Below are 17,099 nucleotides of genomic sequence, written 5' to 3'. Positions count from 1 at the left end.
GAAAAATCTAACAAACGAAGGAGGAAACGGAACCAGGGCTGGAGTCAACCAAAATTTATGGCTTAAAGTTGTGTCCTGTGTGCTTTTGCAGAAGCCACCGAAAGACAGGGCTGCAGCTCCCGTTGGTCCCTGTTGCACCTAAATATTCGTAGTGGGGTCTGCATCAGATCAGCAAGAGCAAAGCAAGCACTCAATAAATAATTGTCTTTTCTTTTTCTTCTCCAAGTCACAGGTCCAGAGGAAAATGATCATTTTCCCACATCAGCAGAGCCTATGTGGATTTTTTTCAGGGAGGTTCTTTCCCCCACGATTGCCCTGAAATAACAACTAGCCCCTTATTTAGAAGCAGCCATAAAGAAATTCAGTGAAGAGTTTAACTGCCTGGGGTCAGCTGCAGTAGTGGGATCATCCTCTGTTATTAAACCGTTGCAAAAATACCCTGTCTAGTCCATAAATTTTCTACTAGACTGCAATGCTTACGCAATCGGTGATATCACGGCAGTGGCAATAGCCCTTGGTTAAATACTTTGTTACCTAATAATTTTAAGTGCATAGTCTTGATGATCTAAGGTGCCTGCACAGAAGTTTGCTTGCAAACTGCAACGCGTAGATTCGTCCTCTTTCGCTTTACTTTTGGGGGATGAATTTTGAATAAACTCGTGGGGGGGGGGGAGGAGTGCCGAATTCCACTCTAACAATCAGCTGATTAAGGTGAGAGAAAACTAATTAAAATGTTGGTCAGTTTCAGTGTAGTTCCAAAAAAAATTCTGCATATTTTTTCTGCCTGAGCTTCTTTTATATTTAATTTGAAAGGCCAGTGTAGGAGATAAATGATCTTTCAGTTATTGTAAATTAATAGATTTTTACAATATTCATTTAGTCAGATCCTCCAGATATTCTTAGGAATTGCCCCTTTCCAACCACGTTTCAGTCCTGTGAAAAATAAACCTTTGTCCAGTGTCCCCAGGTATGTTTTATTGAAGATTCATTTTCTATTATTTGAGAAAATAGACCACAAAATGGAAATTTCTCATGAAACTATGATTTATTAAAATGTCTTTTTTATTGATAGTACCATGGAGAAAACTAACTTGATTTGCCAAATTTGCATACGTAGTCTGAAGTTTTTCTTACACTAATGGCAAACTCAGCTCTTTCCTAATATTTACAGAGCCCTATGTAATCACACTTCAGTTCTTCGTGGCTTTTATATAGTGAGAAATCTTAACCTTGATGGTTTTGGAAGGATATTTCAGAAAACTAGAGCTCTCATTGCCAGAAACATTATGGACACAGATAAGATTCCATTCGGGATCATAAATGATAAAATATCACTTTCTGATATCTTTATTTTAATCTATATTTAATTTTCAATATTAAAGTTATGTGTAATCTTAAGACTTTTGATCTAGTTCATAAATACTAACATATAATGCATTTAAGTGTGTATATATATCTATATAGATATATATAGATATGGAATAATAGGTATAAGTCAGAAAAGTTACTCAGGGACTGGCTGAGGTAGTACAGGAACCATAAAGCAAATTTACTATGGTAACCATAAAGCAGATTTACTGTAGTAAAAGACCTGTGCTTTCTTATACTTTTCCTACCTGAGAAATGTCTCAATAAAAGTCTCTCCCTTCATGGAGTTATATCCTGCTGGTGGAGACAGAAAAACAAATGAGTAAAACTTATGTTAGATAGTGGTGAATGCTAAGCAAAGTGAATCAGAAGGGAGATGAAAATAATGCCAATCAGCAGTGTAATAACACTAAGGAATATGAAAACTGACTGATATTGACTCTATTAACTGCTAAACTTACCTGAAGAGGGACACGTTTCTGAAAAGTTAAGTGTAAAGTGTATTTTTAAAAAAGGAAAATTACATTTTACTATTTAAATTCAGAGAATTTTTTCATCTCCTCAATACTTTGCTCTCAATCTAAAATCCTTAACCAGAGTCTGACCCATTCTCACTACCTTTAGTACTACCCCAATCCAAACTATCATATTTTTCTTCTAATCTTCCCCTACAAATCCCTTACCCATGCTACCAACAGTCTGTTCTCAACCTAATTACCAGAATCAGCTCAAATCACTCCTTTGGCTCAATATGATTTTCTATCTTGTGCAAGGGAAAAGCCAACTTCCTTTTCTTGGACTACAAAATTCTACTTCTTATGCCCCCTACTTCCACAGAACTCTCCAACTTCTATTACTCTCCGTCATGGCCACCAGTCTCCGTCTCCCTGTTCTTGAACATGTCAGCCATCCCACCTCAGGGTTTTTGCATTTATCAATTCCTCTATCTAGACTGCTCTTACTTTAGATATCCACATGGTTTTCTCTCACTTTCTGCAGGTCTTGACTCAAATGTCACCTCCTTGCTGAGGCCTTCCCTTAGTATACTATCTAAAGTTGCAAACCAGCTTCACCCCTTGATACAAGCATACACGTGTGTGCAATTTCTAATCCCCTTTCCTAATTTATTTTTTCTCTTAGCATTTACCACTATCTAACATACCACATGTTTTACTCACTATTTTGTCTCCTCACTTAGCAGACTATAAGCTGTTGATGGAAAGGCATTATATATGTTTAATTCACTGCTATATCCCTGATACCTAAGCATTCACATGGCACATTGGTACTACTGTTGAACGAATGAATAAATAATTGTTGAATGAACGAATACATTTTGAAGGCAAAGTGGATCTAGTGATAGGAATGTAACTTCTGTGTGTATCTAGTGCCTGCCCCGAGCCTCACTTGTTCATTTGCCTTTCCTTGAGCAAATTTTATAACAAATATTGATCAACTTCTGTTTGAGAATTCCACCTGTCACCTTTAGTGTGGGCCTTTGCATATAACAAATGCTTGTTGACTAATTTTTAATTTAAAAGGATAGGAAGAGAGGGAAGTGTGACGGTAGTAGTGGCAGAATTCTTGCCTGTCATGCCAGAGACCCAGATTTGATTCCCGGTGCCTGCCCGTGCAAAAAAAGAAAAAAGAAAAAAAAGCATAAAAGAGAATAGAATATGGAAAGGGAAAAATGGTAACTTTACAACAGAGAAACCTGGCAGACATCATCTTAACCAAATCATCAAGTTTAGCATCACCAGAATGCTGATATCATGAACTCTCTGATCTGATGCAATGAGTAGGGTGGCTGACCTGCATGACAACCTCTTGTATTCCTCCCCAAAACCCTTAACCCCAATCTCATCATGAGATGCCATTAGACAAACACAAATTGAGAAATATTTTATAAAATACCTGATCAGCCCTCCTCAAAACTAACAAGGCCATGGAAAAAAACAAAAACAACAATAACAAGGAAAGTCTGGGAAACAATCACAGATTTGAGGAAACTAAGGAAATATGACGACTAAATACAGTATGGTAGCCTGGTTTGGATCCTGGGATGGAAAAGGATATTAGTGGAATAACAGGTGTAATCCAAATAAAGTCTACAGTTTAGTTAGTAGTATTATATCAATGTTAACCTCTTATTTTTGACAAATGTGCAGTGGTTAGGCAAGGCATTAATATTAGGGGAATCTGGGTGAAGGGTTTATGGGCCCTCCCTGTAATGTCTTTGCAAGTTTTCTGCAAATATAAAATTATTCCAAAATTAAAAGCTGTTTTAAAAAGTAAATTGCATTTTTACACACCAGCAGTAATGTCTAAAAAAGATATTTATAATAACAATAATAGCAGAACAATGAACATAAATATTTTCTCATGTTGCTAAATATCCATTAGTTTAATAAATATGAAGAAACATGAATAAAAATGAACATAGACTCCTGTAAGTATTACAGGAATATTTTCTCTCTTCTGTTTTGACAGGAATGGAAAGGAACACTGAGAACAATCCCAGCACTCATACAGAAGCAGAAATAGCAGGTCAACAGCTATTCATGGAGGACCTACTATGTGCCAGTTAGTGTGGATTTCAAGTGCAGTAAAATGAACTAATTCACTAAGTGATTCACTAAGTGCCATTAGACAATTCTACAAAACACAGTTTCCATTAGGTAAAATAGACCTGTGTTCCTACAAATCATCTAAACTGTTTTTCTGTCTTATTGTTTAAATATATCTGCATTAAATTCTCTATATGTAGTAGTAGTAACAGTAATAAAATGTAACACATTTTCTTGGCACTATACAGCTTGCAAAATTTTTCTCCTTCCTTTATCTGACATCATTATGCTGTGCTTCTGCAGGACACGTGTACAATGGTGGCGAAAGCATGGGCTCTGTGGTCAGCCTGCAGGATTAGAGTAGCACTCGCCGTGTGTGACTTTGCACGAGAACTCTTGGATCCCACAGCTAAGAAAAATGGGCATATGAACACTGCTGACCTCATAGGGTGGTTATAAGAGGATTAAGTGAGTTAATATATGTAATGTGCTCAGACTAGAACCTGGCACAAGTAAAAGCCATCTTTGTATGTGTTAGACAATCTCCTTACTGTATAGATGAAGACACTAAGACTTAAAAAGCTCTAATTTTTCTCGAAGTTATTCAACCAGTAATGGACGAGCAAGAATTTAAACCACATCTTTTGTCTTCAAAACAGGGTCCTTTGTATTCCACACATGGTAAAAAAGCAGTAAATAAACTAAATAGCATAATTAGGAATCAAACATAGGCATGAAAGAATGATAATAAAATTTCAGAATTAAAGGGAATTTAACTAAATCACCAAATAATTCCCTGCCCAACTCAAGAATTCTATCCACATATATCTAAAGATTGTCATGTAAAACTCTCAGCCTCTCCAATAACAGAGAACTTGCTGTTTCATGTGGTAACTTACACATTTCACTTTTTGACAACTCAATTAAATGTTCTTCTTTCTTCCTCCTAGATACTTAGACATTGTTTCTAGTTCTATTTAAAAATAATAAGTCTAACTGATCCCAGCACTTTGTTTAATCCCAGTACTTTTTGTTTAATGTTTCATTTCATTTACTTCTATATGTCTAAGGTTTACTTTAAAAGAGCAATATTCCTGTGTGGTAATATTACATGTTACCCTTTGAAATGCCTCAAAAGCATAATTCCAAAGATTCCAATCTCTTATTTTTCAGAATACATTAAACAGTGTACTCACTCAATAAGTTAATTCATTACATGAGACAACATGTCAAAACTTGTTGCTGTTCTTGTAAAGAATCCATATGCTCTACAATGCAAGTAACCTTTCATTTTATGTTTAAAAAGGCAAGTTTTCTTTTTAATTTGGAAGCCCCACATATTCATTCGACATAAAGCCTTCAATAGATGGTAAGTGCTGGAAATACAAAGATTAGTAATACATGCTTCTTATCCAGTTGTGTACAGTAGCAGTCTTTTTCAGTATGGCTTAAATGGACCCTTTATGTAGATTCAGAATTTCCAGGTTTTGTTGGAAAGTAAAATTACTAAATGCCTTCAACATGATCTATGCAAAACGTGTTTCTTGAATTAAATTGATTTTTAAATGTGATCTAAAATAAAGTGACACTATTTAAATTTTTATTCAAACTTTCAAATTCTTGGTTCCTTCATTTTATAAATTTGGATCTTTGAAAGCATAAGAAACTAAAATTTTGACAAATCTCACACTAAGGTCCTTCATATCATGTATAAAGAAAGGCTGTTAGATAATCTCCTACCCCCATGAATTGTTTTCATCCAATATTTAAACATTTATATTTCTTGAACTAAAAAAATCTGCCTCCATTAGAGTTTTAAATTTATATATATTTATTAGAATATTAATTGTGATTTTATATATTTTTATTTTCTTCCTTTAGGGTAAGACAACTTTTCAGGTCTGACTTTAAATTATGCACTTATATGAAAATAGAGACAAATGAATCACTTTGTGGATAATAAATTCAGTATTCTGTTTACAGACAGATTATTATAAAATTATTGATAAATTCTAGCAGAAGCAGTAAAGGTTATGTCAAGTAACTACTAAAAAAATCATACTCGTAGTGTTAATGATGCTACCTTAACATACCAGCTTCAGGGGCTGCATAATTGTTTCTGCTAACCCATAAATTTTTGAGTAACAACAAAATTATTGTGATTTTTCTTACTAAATAATTCATACATTACAAAGCATGTATGTTAACAAGGTCCATGAATCACTAAAGCATATAATGATCATATATCTAATGGCATATCTCTTTTCATAAGATGAATTCAAATAGATTTATGTATTTAGGTTAACTAAAAATACTAACAACAAAAAACTTCAAATCTTCTTTAAGAAGTACAGCTTCCAAGATTTGATTTTCAAGACTGAATGCTTTTGTTTATCAAAATCCTTGTGTTTAAACTACTTTTCATGAAGTTTTACAGCTTTTAAATTGATACTATAAATATCACTGAAAATAAATAATAATATAATGGAGTAGTACAATGTTCATAAACTGTATTTAAAATGATATAAATGCAACTAAAATAGCTATAAGCAATACTATATAAAACCTCATACGAGTAGTAGCTTATATTATTTATCCAGTAACTAGGATCTAAAAGAGGGTGTTTTCATTTGCTAACCTTTTACATGCTTTAACTTTGGTCTTATCTTAAATTATCTCACACTAAGTATATCCTTTTCTTAATGCTATTAAAAATGATCCCAAATGAGATTTCATCTGCTTAATTATAACTAGGTTTCTTAACTAAAATTTTAAAAATTCCAACACTACAATATGTAAAATGGTATTAAATTGACGTTTGTTTAATTGCTAACATTTTTCTAAACTCAGTTATTTTCTATAGTCATCATGCAATTGTATTTTATCACAGTAATATTGACTCCTTTATTAATTTTTAACAAGCTTATTGAGATGAAATTCACTTACCATACAATTCGCCCATTGAAGTGTACAATTCAATGTTTTTTTTAAAATATATTCAGAGTAGTGCAAGCACCACCACTATCAATTTCAGACCAATTTCATAATCCTAAAAATAAACCCCCTACCTACTATAGACTGAAACTATTAAGGGCTACTCCCCATTTCCCCCTAACCTCCTGAGCACTAGACAATCACTAATCTACTTTCTGTCTCTATGGATTTACCTATTCAGGACATTTCATATTAATCGAATCATATAATATGTGGTCTTTTGTGACTGTCTTCTTTGATTTAGCATGTTTTCATGTTTCATCCATGCTGTAGCACATATCAGTACGTCATTTCTTTTTTTTTTCTAAATAATATTCCATTGTGTTACTGTGTCACATTTATTCATTCATCAATTAATGGCATTGAGTTGTTTCCACTTTTGTTAAGTCTGAATAATGCTGGTATGCATATTCATGTATAAGTGCTTGTGCGGAGATGTCTTGAATTCTCTTGGGTCTACACCTAGAAGCAGAATTGCTAGGTCTTATAGAATTACGGTTATATGGTGCAGTGTACCATTTTACATTCCCCATAGCAGTGTATGAGAGCTCCACTTTCTCCACATCCCCTCCAACACTTGCTATTATCTTTTTTATTATAGCCATCCTAGTGGATGTGAAGTGGTATCTCATTGTGGTTTCCATCTCCCTAATTATTGATGATGTGAACATCTTTTCATGTGCTTAATAGTCATTTGTATATCTTCTTTAGAGAAATGTCTGTTCAAATCCATTTTTCAATTGGGTTAGTCTTATCATGAGTTTTAATAATGTCCTTATATGTTCTGGATACTAACCCTTAACAAATATATTTACAAATATTTTCTCCCATTCTGTGGGTTTTCTTTTTACTTTCTTGATAGTGTCCTTTGACACACAAGGTGTGTTGAAGTCCAATTTTAATGAAGTCCAGTTTATCTGCATTTTTTTGCTGTTGCTTGCTTTTACTTTTATCTTTTCCCAAAATGCAGAATTTTATAAACTGTATGTGAAATCAAAGTTTCTTTACTAGAACGCTAACTGAAGTTTTAGAAATATACTTAGTAAAAACAATTTATACTTATTTCATGCAAGTTGTTTTAGTACACTCAATTAGCAGAACAGATTTCTGAGAAGTAGATTGCTGCCAAACCTGTGTTAGTATGAACTATTTTAAGCCACATTTTCATTAAAAGAAAAAAATGCTTTCAATATCTGATCTCCAATTTATATTACAAAATGCTCTGTGGTATGTGGTCACTGCTAATAACACCTTATTGTTAGGAAAGCTCTTGTGAAATTTTTGTTGAGCACATAAAATGGTATAAAAGTGAAATATAGTAATTATTTGTGTTCTATTGATTATGTAGTTTAAGTAATTTTTCATTACTAACATAAGATTTAATAAGTATAAGTAGTTAAAGATTCTGACTTGGCACTAGTCATTAGCATGTAATTGAACTAGTAAAAAAGATCAGTTAAAACTATGTTGATTACCACCTTATCTTTGAAAAGGCAATTAAAGACCTCAATCATTGCAACAAGATTTGATTATGCAGCCTTTATTGGACATTGATCTTTCAGCAAAGTGCAGTTACATTTTCCATTAATTTACAGTAACACATTTTAACTCAGATACCCTAGACTGTTGACCCAGGTGAGTTGTAATGCTAAGTACTTGTTTAGGTTAAGATGCCCCTAAATGTCACTGCTGACTGAATGGCAAGTGTTGAAAAAAAGTAGATATCTGATCCACTAGCTTCAGGATAAGGTTTCTGTTATCTGCATTAGCTTTTAAGTGAAGTGAAACCAAGATTCTTGGCTTTTATGTCATCACATGTATTTAAACATCATTCATTCTTTAATAGAATTAAGAGATATTTCACAAAGAATTATAGATATTCTGTGCTTATATTGTCAAGTGACAGTCAATTTAAAAGTCATGAAGTAAAATGTACATTTTTTGAAGAAATGCATATGGCTTTTAATAATTAAAAATGTTTCAGTTTTTACTGAGGGCAACTACTAGCTAAATATCAAATTAGTGACCAAATATGTGTGATGAAAGATATAATAACTATTGGCACAATTTGGTACATTAAGACAGCAGCAGTGAGAAACAAGGGATTTTTATATTAGCAACCTCTTTCATGTCCCCAAATCTGTCACTGCATTTTTATGATGGTTCACAACTTACACAAGGAACCAAGAGTTTTGACTAGAAACTTCTTCTAGTACTTGACAATTGATTTGTACAGAAGAACTATGAAAGAGATGCAAGGTTTTATATTAAAAACAAATCTTCATTAAAAATAGTTTTGCCTTGATTATTTTAAAGACAAAATCCCATCAAATAAGTGTAGGTATTAAAGATGTCTTTGGTTGTTTCACAACCAAGAAAGCTGATAACCAGAAGGCAGGATCTGTTTGGAAACCTCCTTGCCAATTTAGGAATAACAGGCATATGCACAGACACATACAAAATGTCTTCAATGTGACCTCCCTCACCTTATTTTCGAAAACATTAATGAAGTCCTTTATATATATGGAATAGAGAAGACTGAAAAATACATAAAGAGCTTTTGCGTTGATATAAAACTAATGTTTACTCCCAGGCATATTCATGTTACATTCTTGTTTTGTTTTTCTTAGAAGTAGAAAAAACTAAGACACAAAGAAGTAAAGTTATTAGCCTGAGGTCAAAAAGTAAGATAGCACTGATGCTAAAAATAAAATCAAGCTCCTAATTTCCAACATTTATACATTATCCCTTTTAGGTCACAATGCTTTAATGTAATATCCTACTTTAAAGAAAAATCTTAAACCATTACTGTTCAGTGGGGATTATTTTTCAGACTAAAGTTTCACTGCATGACTTAATAAGTGCAATGAGTGATATTTTAATATTTGAACCATGCCCTTAGCCATCGTTAAGTTCATCCTTCACCATGATCAACTCCATAGAGCAAGAGGTCTATTGATTTCCATGTAATACAAGAAAATATTACATTTGCTTAATTGTTACACAGTGAGCACATCACAAGAAATCAAGGCTCTATTTAATGCTGCAAGCAGCAGAGAATTACAGAGATCAATAGAGTAGTTTGTCAAAGATGTTCTCTAAGGAGACTTACCTATCACCGTATGGACAAGAAGTCACACTAACTGGTAGCTATTGAAAAACAGGTAAGCAGAGTCAGCAGGCAGGACAAATTATCAGAAATCAAACAGGCCAGTGTGAAAAGAGGTGCAATTCTACTGAAAAGCTATTATTTATAGTCTAGTAATTAAAAACTATTTTATCAGCCTTGTGCTGGGACCAAACCTTTATAGCAAGTATTGACAAGACCAATAGCAATGACTGAGCAGTATTTGACTTAAAACTTATGAGCTATAGTTATTTAACTTTGCCCATTACGGAGGAAATCAGTTCTAGCCTTCCTTGCAAAATGCTAATAGTCAGTTGTATTATTAATGAAGCTTAATGTAACACTATCTCCTTTGTGTAACTGATTCACTTAACTAGTGTCACGTATATTCTTCTGGACTAAATATATTGGCATAAGTACTTCTTTGATTAAAGTGTTATTTAGAATTGCTTTTAGACAAGTGAACACTACATATATTTGAAGAACAGTTCACTCTATGTAGCTCATTTAAAATGACTACCTTCAAGGAAGCCAGTTTGTATTACTTCATTGTTCTGGTGCTTTCACCTCAATCACTCCCACTCACTTTCTCTGCTGACTTGCCAGAAGTAAGCACCCAAGTGTTGTTTAGATTGAATTTTATAAGAAATTTTGCAGCATAAATGTGTAACTGTTGTGGAATACTAGCAACACATTAAACTGATATATAATGTATGTTTGTATTTATGGGAGAGATCATAAATCTTAAACACCCATTGGTTTAGAAATTGAATAGTTCTACTTAATTCTCCCTAAATTACTTCAAATTTCTGAGATTTACCATTCGTCTGGGTATTTTGTAACTACCCCCAAGGATAAATTTTTTTTTAATGACTTTGCTTTCAAAAATGCAATTAACTTAATAAAATCCTAATACAAAATTGCCATAAGGTCTTTAAAATTTCAGCCCACTCCCCATACTTTCTAAATCTATGATATGTACCATTTCAGCTAAATGCTCATACAAATGGTTACCAAATTTATCTTTTTGAGTCTTTCTAGAAGATCTTAATTGTTCTTACAGCTTTATCAGCATTCTATTTTAACTCAGTAAATCTTAATTCCATTCACTGTGCTGCATTTACATTAACCACTGAGATATTATTGCATTTTTTTTAAGTAATATGATTTTATAGTCTTTAAGCAGCAAGGTTTCAACATTACATCCTGACCCATCATCCAGGTAAAGGGCTTTAAAACATTTTCATTTAAAATCTTAGCAGCTACACAGTCTATGTTTCAGACTGCAATCTGAATTTTTATCAGTTTTGAATTCCCCAATGATGTAATATTATCTCTACCATAATCCCCAGTAGCTGCTACTTCTTTTACCAATGTTATGTGGAAGACTTTTCTCTTTACTCCTTTGTTTGGGCCTCTGTATTTTCTCTTTAAATAACTGATTTAAACTATTAATACCTAACTATGAAATTTATATTATAATTATTTTTTATCTGTAATTTAACCTCTAGGAAAAAACTGTATTTGGCGTCACGTGCTTGTAGTTCCCATTGGCTGAACAGAGTATGCAATATATAACAATGTATGAAAAGCTTTACCTGTGGAGGGCAATGATTTCATCTTAAAGAACCAGACACTGTAGAAAGAAAAAAGTGTTTACAAAAGTTTTATTTTAAAGGATCAAAAATAAATATTGTACATATACACAAGAGAAAATCCACTGGTATTTATGTTCTCCGATGCACAATTTCAATACATGGCACCTTCATCTTCTTTATTTAGAAAATAAACTGTTATTGGTCCATAACTGGTATGCACAGTCTCTGTGACTCTGGCAAATAACCAGGAGCCAAGTCCATATAATAATGTTGGAATACCTAGAAAGCAAATGAATTTATTTATAAACATCAATACTTAAAAATCTGTATCCATATATTTGTCATGGTACAAATCATACAATTCATTTCTGCAATATCAACAAATTATAAAGTTATAAAAATTATAAAATACTACTCAACAGTTATTCTATGATTATTTAAGAGAGCTCAATTTCGTCTATGTTTGTGGAACATGGTGACTGCTGGCACGGACTTTCAAAACTACAGATGAGGCTGGTATATATTTTAATTCAAAGTACTTTACAATCATTAATTTATTACCTTCAAATCACCATAAAGTAATTTTATATTCTTTGTACAAATATGCAAACAAAAGAATATTTATTAATTTAGTTGTACATGCTTCTGATTAATAGCCTTAAGCTTAAATACTTGGTCAATGTTATCTTTAAGTTAGACAGTAATACTGATATCTAAAGTAATTTTTATATAACTTAAACTGGGTCAAATAGCTGCCTTTTAAAACCTAAGGTAAAATTTAACTCAAAGGAAGATTTTAATGTAATAATAGCCATGAGATAGAAATACTCAGTATTATTATAACTGATTCAACAACAATCTAGTTTCAAACTTTTTGGAGTAGGTATATAGACTCCAACATATTTTTCCTCCTTGGAATATTTCCATTTCATAAGATTCTGCTGTTATACTTGGAATTAGTTGCCAATTGTGATACCTGAAACTAAACACATACTACCCAGAGAGAGGGATTAAACACATTCATATGCATTGATACTACACTGGCCTCAAAACAAATTGACACAATTCTTCTCATTCCTAATACACTTATTCAAAGTCATTGACTATTAATATATTAAAAAACATATGCACAGCACACGAATCCATAACAAATACTGTATGCTCTGCACAAGATTAATTGTACTGTCTCCACGTGAGTGCTAAGGAGAAACTGATCATTTAAAAGGATAGCAGGCTATTTGGAAAATTTCTTTCTAATAATAGGGAAACCAATACACGTTCAGGACTAATCATATTGTTAATTTTTTTCTAATTTTTCTGTAAGAGTATATTTGCTGTGTTAATGCTCCTTTTGAGGGTATTGGTCTACTTTGTACTTTTCCCCTAAAGCTCCATTTCAGTCACTGTGATGCTAGAGATTCATCAGGAGAAGCATCACTAGCTGGCAACAAGAAGAGGGAAAGGTGCTCATCCAGGCTCCCACCTCTCTATTTTTAGGAATATACTGGGTCACAGTTTGTCACTATCACAGATTCCCTGGAATCTGAACTACCTAGGAAACCATTTACAGTATATAGCCTTCTTTGGCCTGGTAATACCCAAAAGAATCTCTAAATGCCTCAATGGAATGTCACAAACCCCCAACAAAAACTAGCATCGTCAAGCTATTTATGAATAATTTAAAGGAAAGGAAGAAAGGTAAGTGGGGGAGGTTGGAGGGAATCAGTCAAAAGAAGAACAAGACAGGCAGAAGAGATGAGGGAGGAATAGAGGGAACAGTTAGTTGTAATAAAAATACATATTTAAAACACAGTATCACAACACCAAAAATTGAAAATCAATGGAGTAAGGAAAAACAATTATTACATTTTCTAAACATACTGAGAATAAAATATTAAAATAAACCTTTTAAAACCAATCTAAGCACAAAAATTAAAGGAATGGCCAGTGACACTGAGAATTTTGCTTGTTTTGCAGTATTTATCCCATTATTCAGTTAAAATACTGATACTTTAAAGTGTCATACTTTTGAAAAATCACACAAATAATACTTTTTCAGCTAAAATAGAAGACTAACCAAAGACCACTAGCTTAATAACTACATTGTCTCTTATTAAGAAACATTATGTCTCTTATTAGGAATCATTATGAGAAATTCTGTTAGAGACGGGATGGAGTTTGATATAGGAGTCAGAAATTCTTTATTCCTTTTTCCCCACTGCCAACTATTTAATTAATGCAGTCAGGCTAATATACTAAATGGGAAGACTTGCCACCTGTATCATTTATACATTTAAAAAAAGATCTTTATCTGTAGTTCATATGCATTAAAGTCTATAAAATCCCATGAAAAATTAATTTTTTCCCAAACTAAATGAAACATATTATAATATCAAAATGAATTTGAAAGTCAGTTCTCTGCATAATTATTCATTTTGAGTCAGCTGAACAGTAGGTAAACCACTGTCAAATTAAGCACTTAAAAAAAATTAGAACTTCTTAGCAAGTCTCCGATTACCCATTCATTCCAATGGTAAGTTGTTTTTCTTAAATCTCAATCTACTTCCCAGCAGGATACCCAGTCTGATAAACCATCAGTAAAATGTCAGCTTCTATTGAAAGGAGGGTGGGAGAAAAGGGAACAAATGGGCAAAACAGGAATCTTTATTATTTACAAAATGGAAAAATGAATTACTCTGATAATTACTAATTTGGAAGGGAAGAAGAGAATAAAATCTTAAGTATTCTTATTAATAGAATATGTACTTGATCCAGAGCAGCAAATGTGTACCACAGAAAAGGAAATGAATCTATCATCTCATTTACATTCCCTACCTTCAAACAAAAATAAACAGTACCAAATTGGTGAATACACCATTCTTTTAAAAGTCCAGAAAAAAATAATCTCCCTTTATCAATATAAGCCAATTTGAATTATAGTTCTCCTTTTTAACTTAAAACTCTTATTCCCATTTAAGTAGGATTTTTAGAATTTCTGAAGACATAGGGTTAGTTACCATAAAGGCTATTACATCACTTTTCAACCTTTTCTTCTACTCTTTATATATATATATATATATATATATATATATATATATATATATATATATATATATATATATATATATAACTGCTAGTTCAGAGTAGCCCCCCTTTTTTTTTTTTAAGATTTCTTAATATCTGTATTTGAAAGAGAAATAACTCCCCAATCATTTTCATTCTTAAACAAAGTGTTAGGTTTTAAATGATGACAACTTTTTAAAAAAAACATGTTCAGCTCAGGGTTTACCTAAAAATCTGTTATACTTCTCCTTAACTATTCTTACATTTGGGAAGAATGATTTCTTCTGCTTCTGAAAACGCTAAAATAAACTTGTTCCTGAATCTAGTCACTCCAGCCTGGTCAAATACTTATCAATTGTATTTTCTTAGTCACCATACCCTTCAATTTCTTATCAACCTCAAAATTAGTAGGCATGCTCATCAGCCAAATACTAACAGATATATTTTTAAGGATTACACATTGCTAAATAATCTTCTCCAGATGGGACTGGTTGATTCCAGGACAGTCCTAAAGGAGCAATGACTCAAACATCTTATGACTGACATATGTGCTGCTATAAACAAAAACTCACATGCCATATTTAAATTTAATGAGCTATCAGATTACATAGCAATACTACTCCTAGCTGCTTTAATTCCGGCCTTAAAAAACGGGTTGGGTGACACCCTCCAGCTCCCATGTTTAGACTTGAGATTACTGAACTCTAGATTAAAAGGCTCAAAGCATCTTGAGGATTCTGTTTTTCACTAACCTATAAAAGATACACCCATGCCAATGCTCACGCCTCTTGCGTCACTAAGCCAAAGTAAAACATCCACCAGGAGTAAATATTCTCATTATCAAAATAGATACCAATGTCGTCAGAAACCACACGAATATTAAAGAGGCAGAGCCAGAATCTTCTGGGCCTAGCATCTGAAGAACCTAGGATGTCTGGTGAAAAGCTTTAGTGCTTTTAATAAGAGTGAACTTGCTGGGATTTCATAGAAAGAAAACAAAGACATCTCAAAAGTAGTTTCCATTTTGTAACTATAAGCCCACCCACAAAGTGATGCCCATGGGGACGAATTCTGCCAGGCTACAAGCCATTTCTTAACTTCAGAGCCACTTTTCGGTGGGGACATTTCCGTACAACCTCCTCCTCGCTACCGGCCTCTCCCCAGCATCAGCGGCAGGCAGCGAGACTGCAACGCCCCTTCCCCAGAGGTGATGCAAGGTGGGCGCAGGCCGGTTTGGGGGGGAAACCAGCTGAGTAGCCAACACTCCGATCCTGGCAAGCGTCTCGTGGGTGGAGAATACAAAGGGCCAAAGCCACAGCCCGGGCCCGAGAAGCCTGCAGGGCGGCTGGGGCCCGGGCCGGCAGCGTCTGGGAAACCCAACAGCCCGGCGCCAAGTGCGGCGGGCGGCAGCGCGCGGGGGGCCGGGACGCGGCCTGACCGAGCCGGGGTTTCGGGCCCTGGGAGATACCGTTTGTCGGCGAACGCGGCAGACCGTGGGGCGTTTCTCCACGCGTCGTGGGCCCCGCGGCGGGCCGTGCGTCGGTGGGTCGGCGCGGCCCTGGCCACTCACCGAGGTTGACGACCTTGAGCGCCGTGAAGAAGCGGTTCTGCCGGGCCAGGTCCTGCCACGGCGCCTTGGAGCAGTGGTACTTGATGAAGGGGAAGCAGCCGGTTCGCAGGACGTGGTAGTTGGCGCCCTGCACCGGCCAGTTGAAATGCGAAAGGCCGAACTGGTCGTTGCGGACGGCGCTGTAGGGCACGCAGAAGGAGGTCCAGTGAGGCAGGCGCCGCTGCTGCAGATGCCGCGTCAGCACCTCCGAGGCGAGGGGCTTCGGGCCCGCGGCGGAGCCCGAGGCCCAGGGGCCGCCCAGCAGCAGCCGCAGCGCGGCCTCGTGGGCCCTCCGCCAGGCCTCCATTTCCGCCTCGCCCGCGTTCCCAGCCCCTCGGCGGCGCCAGGCAGTCAGGCCCGTGCCCGCGGCCGGCGTAGGGGCGCGCGCCGCTGGGGGCGGGGCTGCGGGCGCGCGCATGCCCGGCCCCCGGAGCGAGCCCCGGGAACACCCAGCCGGCCCCGCGCGGGTGCGCGAGAGCCCCCCGGGGCGCGGCGGCGCGTGCGCACACAGGCCCCGCGGGGCGGGGGCAGAGTGACCCGCGCGGGTTGAGGGACACCAGATAGTTAAATTGTCACGTATGATCTCCTGCGCTCATTAATAACCCTGGGGCTGGGGAGGGATTCGGGGGGAGGTCGTATCAGTTTGGGTCTGAGGAAAAGGTTTAAAGCAATTACATAACTTAACCCTAGTGAGTGGCAGACCCCTAACTCAAGTCTCTTCAAGCCCCGGACTCAGGTGAAGCCTAGTTCCGGGTGTCCTCAGAAAAGTGCGC

General features: G+C 35.6%; 1 protein-coding gene and 1 long non-coding RNA gene across 3 annotated transcripts; one reads left to right on the top strand and one right to left on the bottom strand.

The window, feature by feature from the left end:
• The first annotated feature begins 499 nt into the window (after positions 1 to 499).
• On the top strand, positions 500 to 4,484 carry LOC143655211 (uncharacterized). Of its 2 annotated transcripts, XR_013162110.1 has the most exons (3): positions 539 to 711; positions 3,859 to 4,046; positions 4,239 to 4,484. It is a non-coding gene; the product is annotated as an uncharacterized LOC143655211 (long non-coding RNA). The 2 variants fall into 2 exon arrangements; XR_013162111.1 differs by lacking the exon at positions 4,239 to 4,484 and having other exon boundaries at positions 500 to 711; positions 3,859 to 4,075.
• Positions 4,485 to 11,706: 7,222 nt separating this feature from the next.
• On the bottom strand, positions 11,707 to 16,657 carry C14H15orf61 (chromosome 14 C15orf61 homolog). The gene is made up of 2 exons (XM_077128312.1): positions 16,288 to 16,657; positions 11,707 to 11,933 (listed from the first exon to the last, which is right to left on the bottom strand). The coding sequence occupies exons 1-2, from the start codon at positions 16,631 to 16,633 to the stop codon at positions 11,806 to 11,808; spliced, it is 474 nt and encodes a 157-aa protein (XP_076984427.1). The 5' UTR covers positions 16,634 to 16,657; the 3' UTR covers positions 11,707 to 11,805.
• Between the last annotated feature and the right edge of the window lie 442 nt (positions 16,658 to 17,099).

This window comes from Tamandua tetradactyla, chromosome 14, assembly GCF_023851605.1.
Source record: "Tamandua tetradactyla isolate mTamTet1 chromosome 14, mTamTet1.pri, whole genome shotgun sequence".
Taxonomy (NCBI): Eukaryota; Metazoa; Chordata; class Mammalia; order Pilosa; family Myrmecophagidae; genus Tamandua; species Tamandua tetradactyla.
Note: the sequence above shows the minus strand (reverse complement) of the source record. Positions and strands in the feature narration are given on the sequence as shown.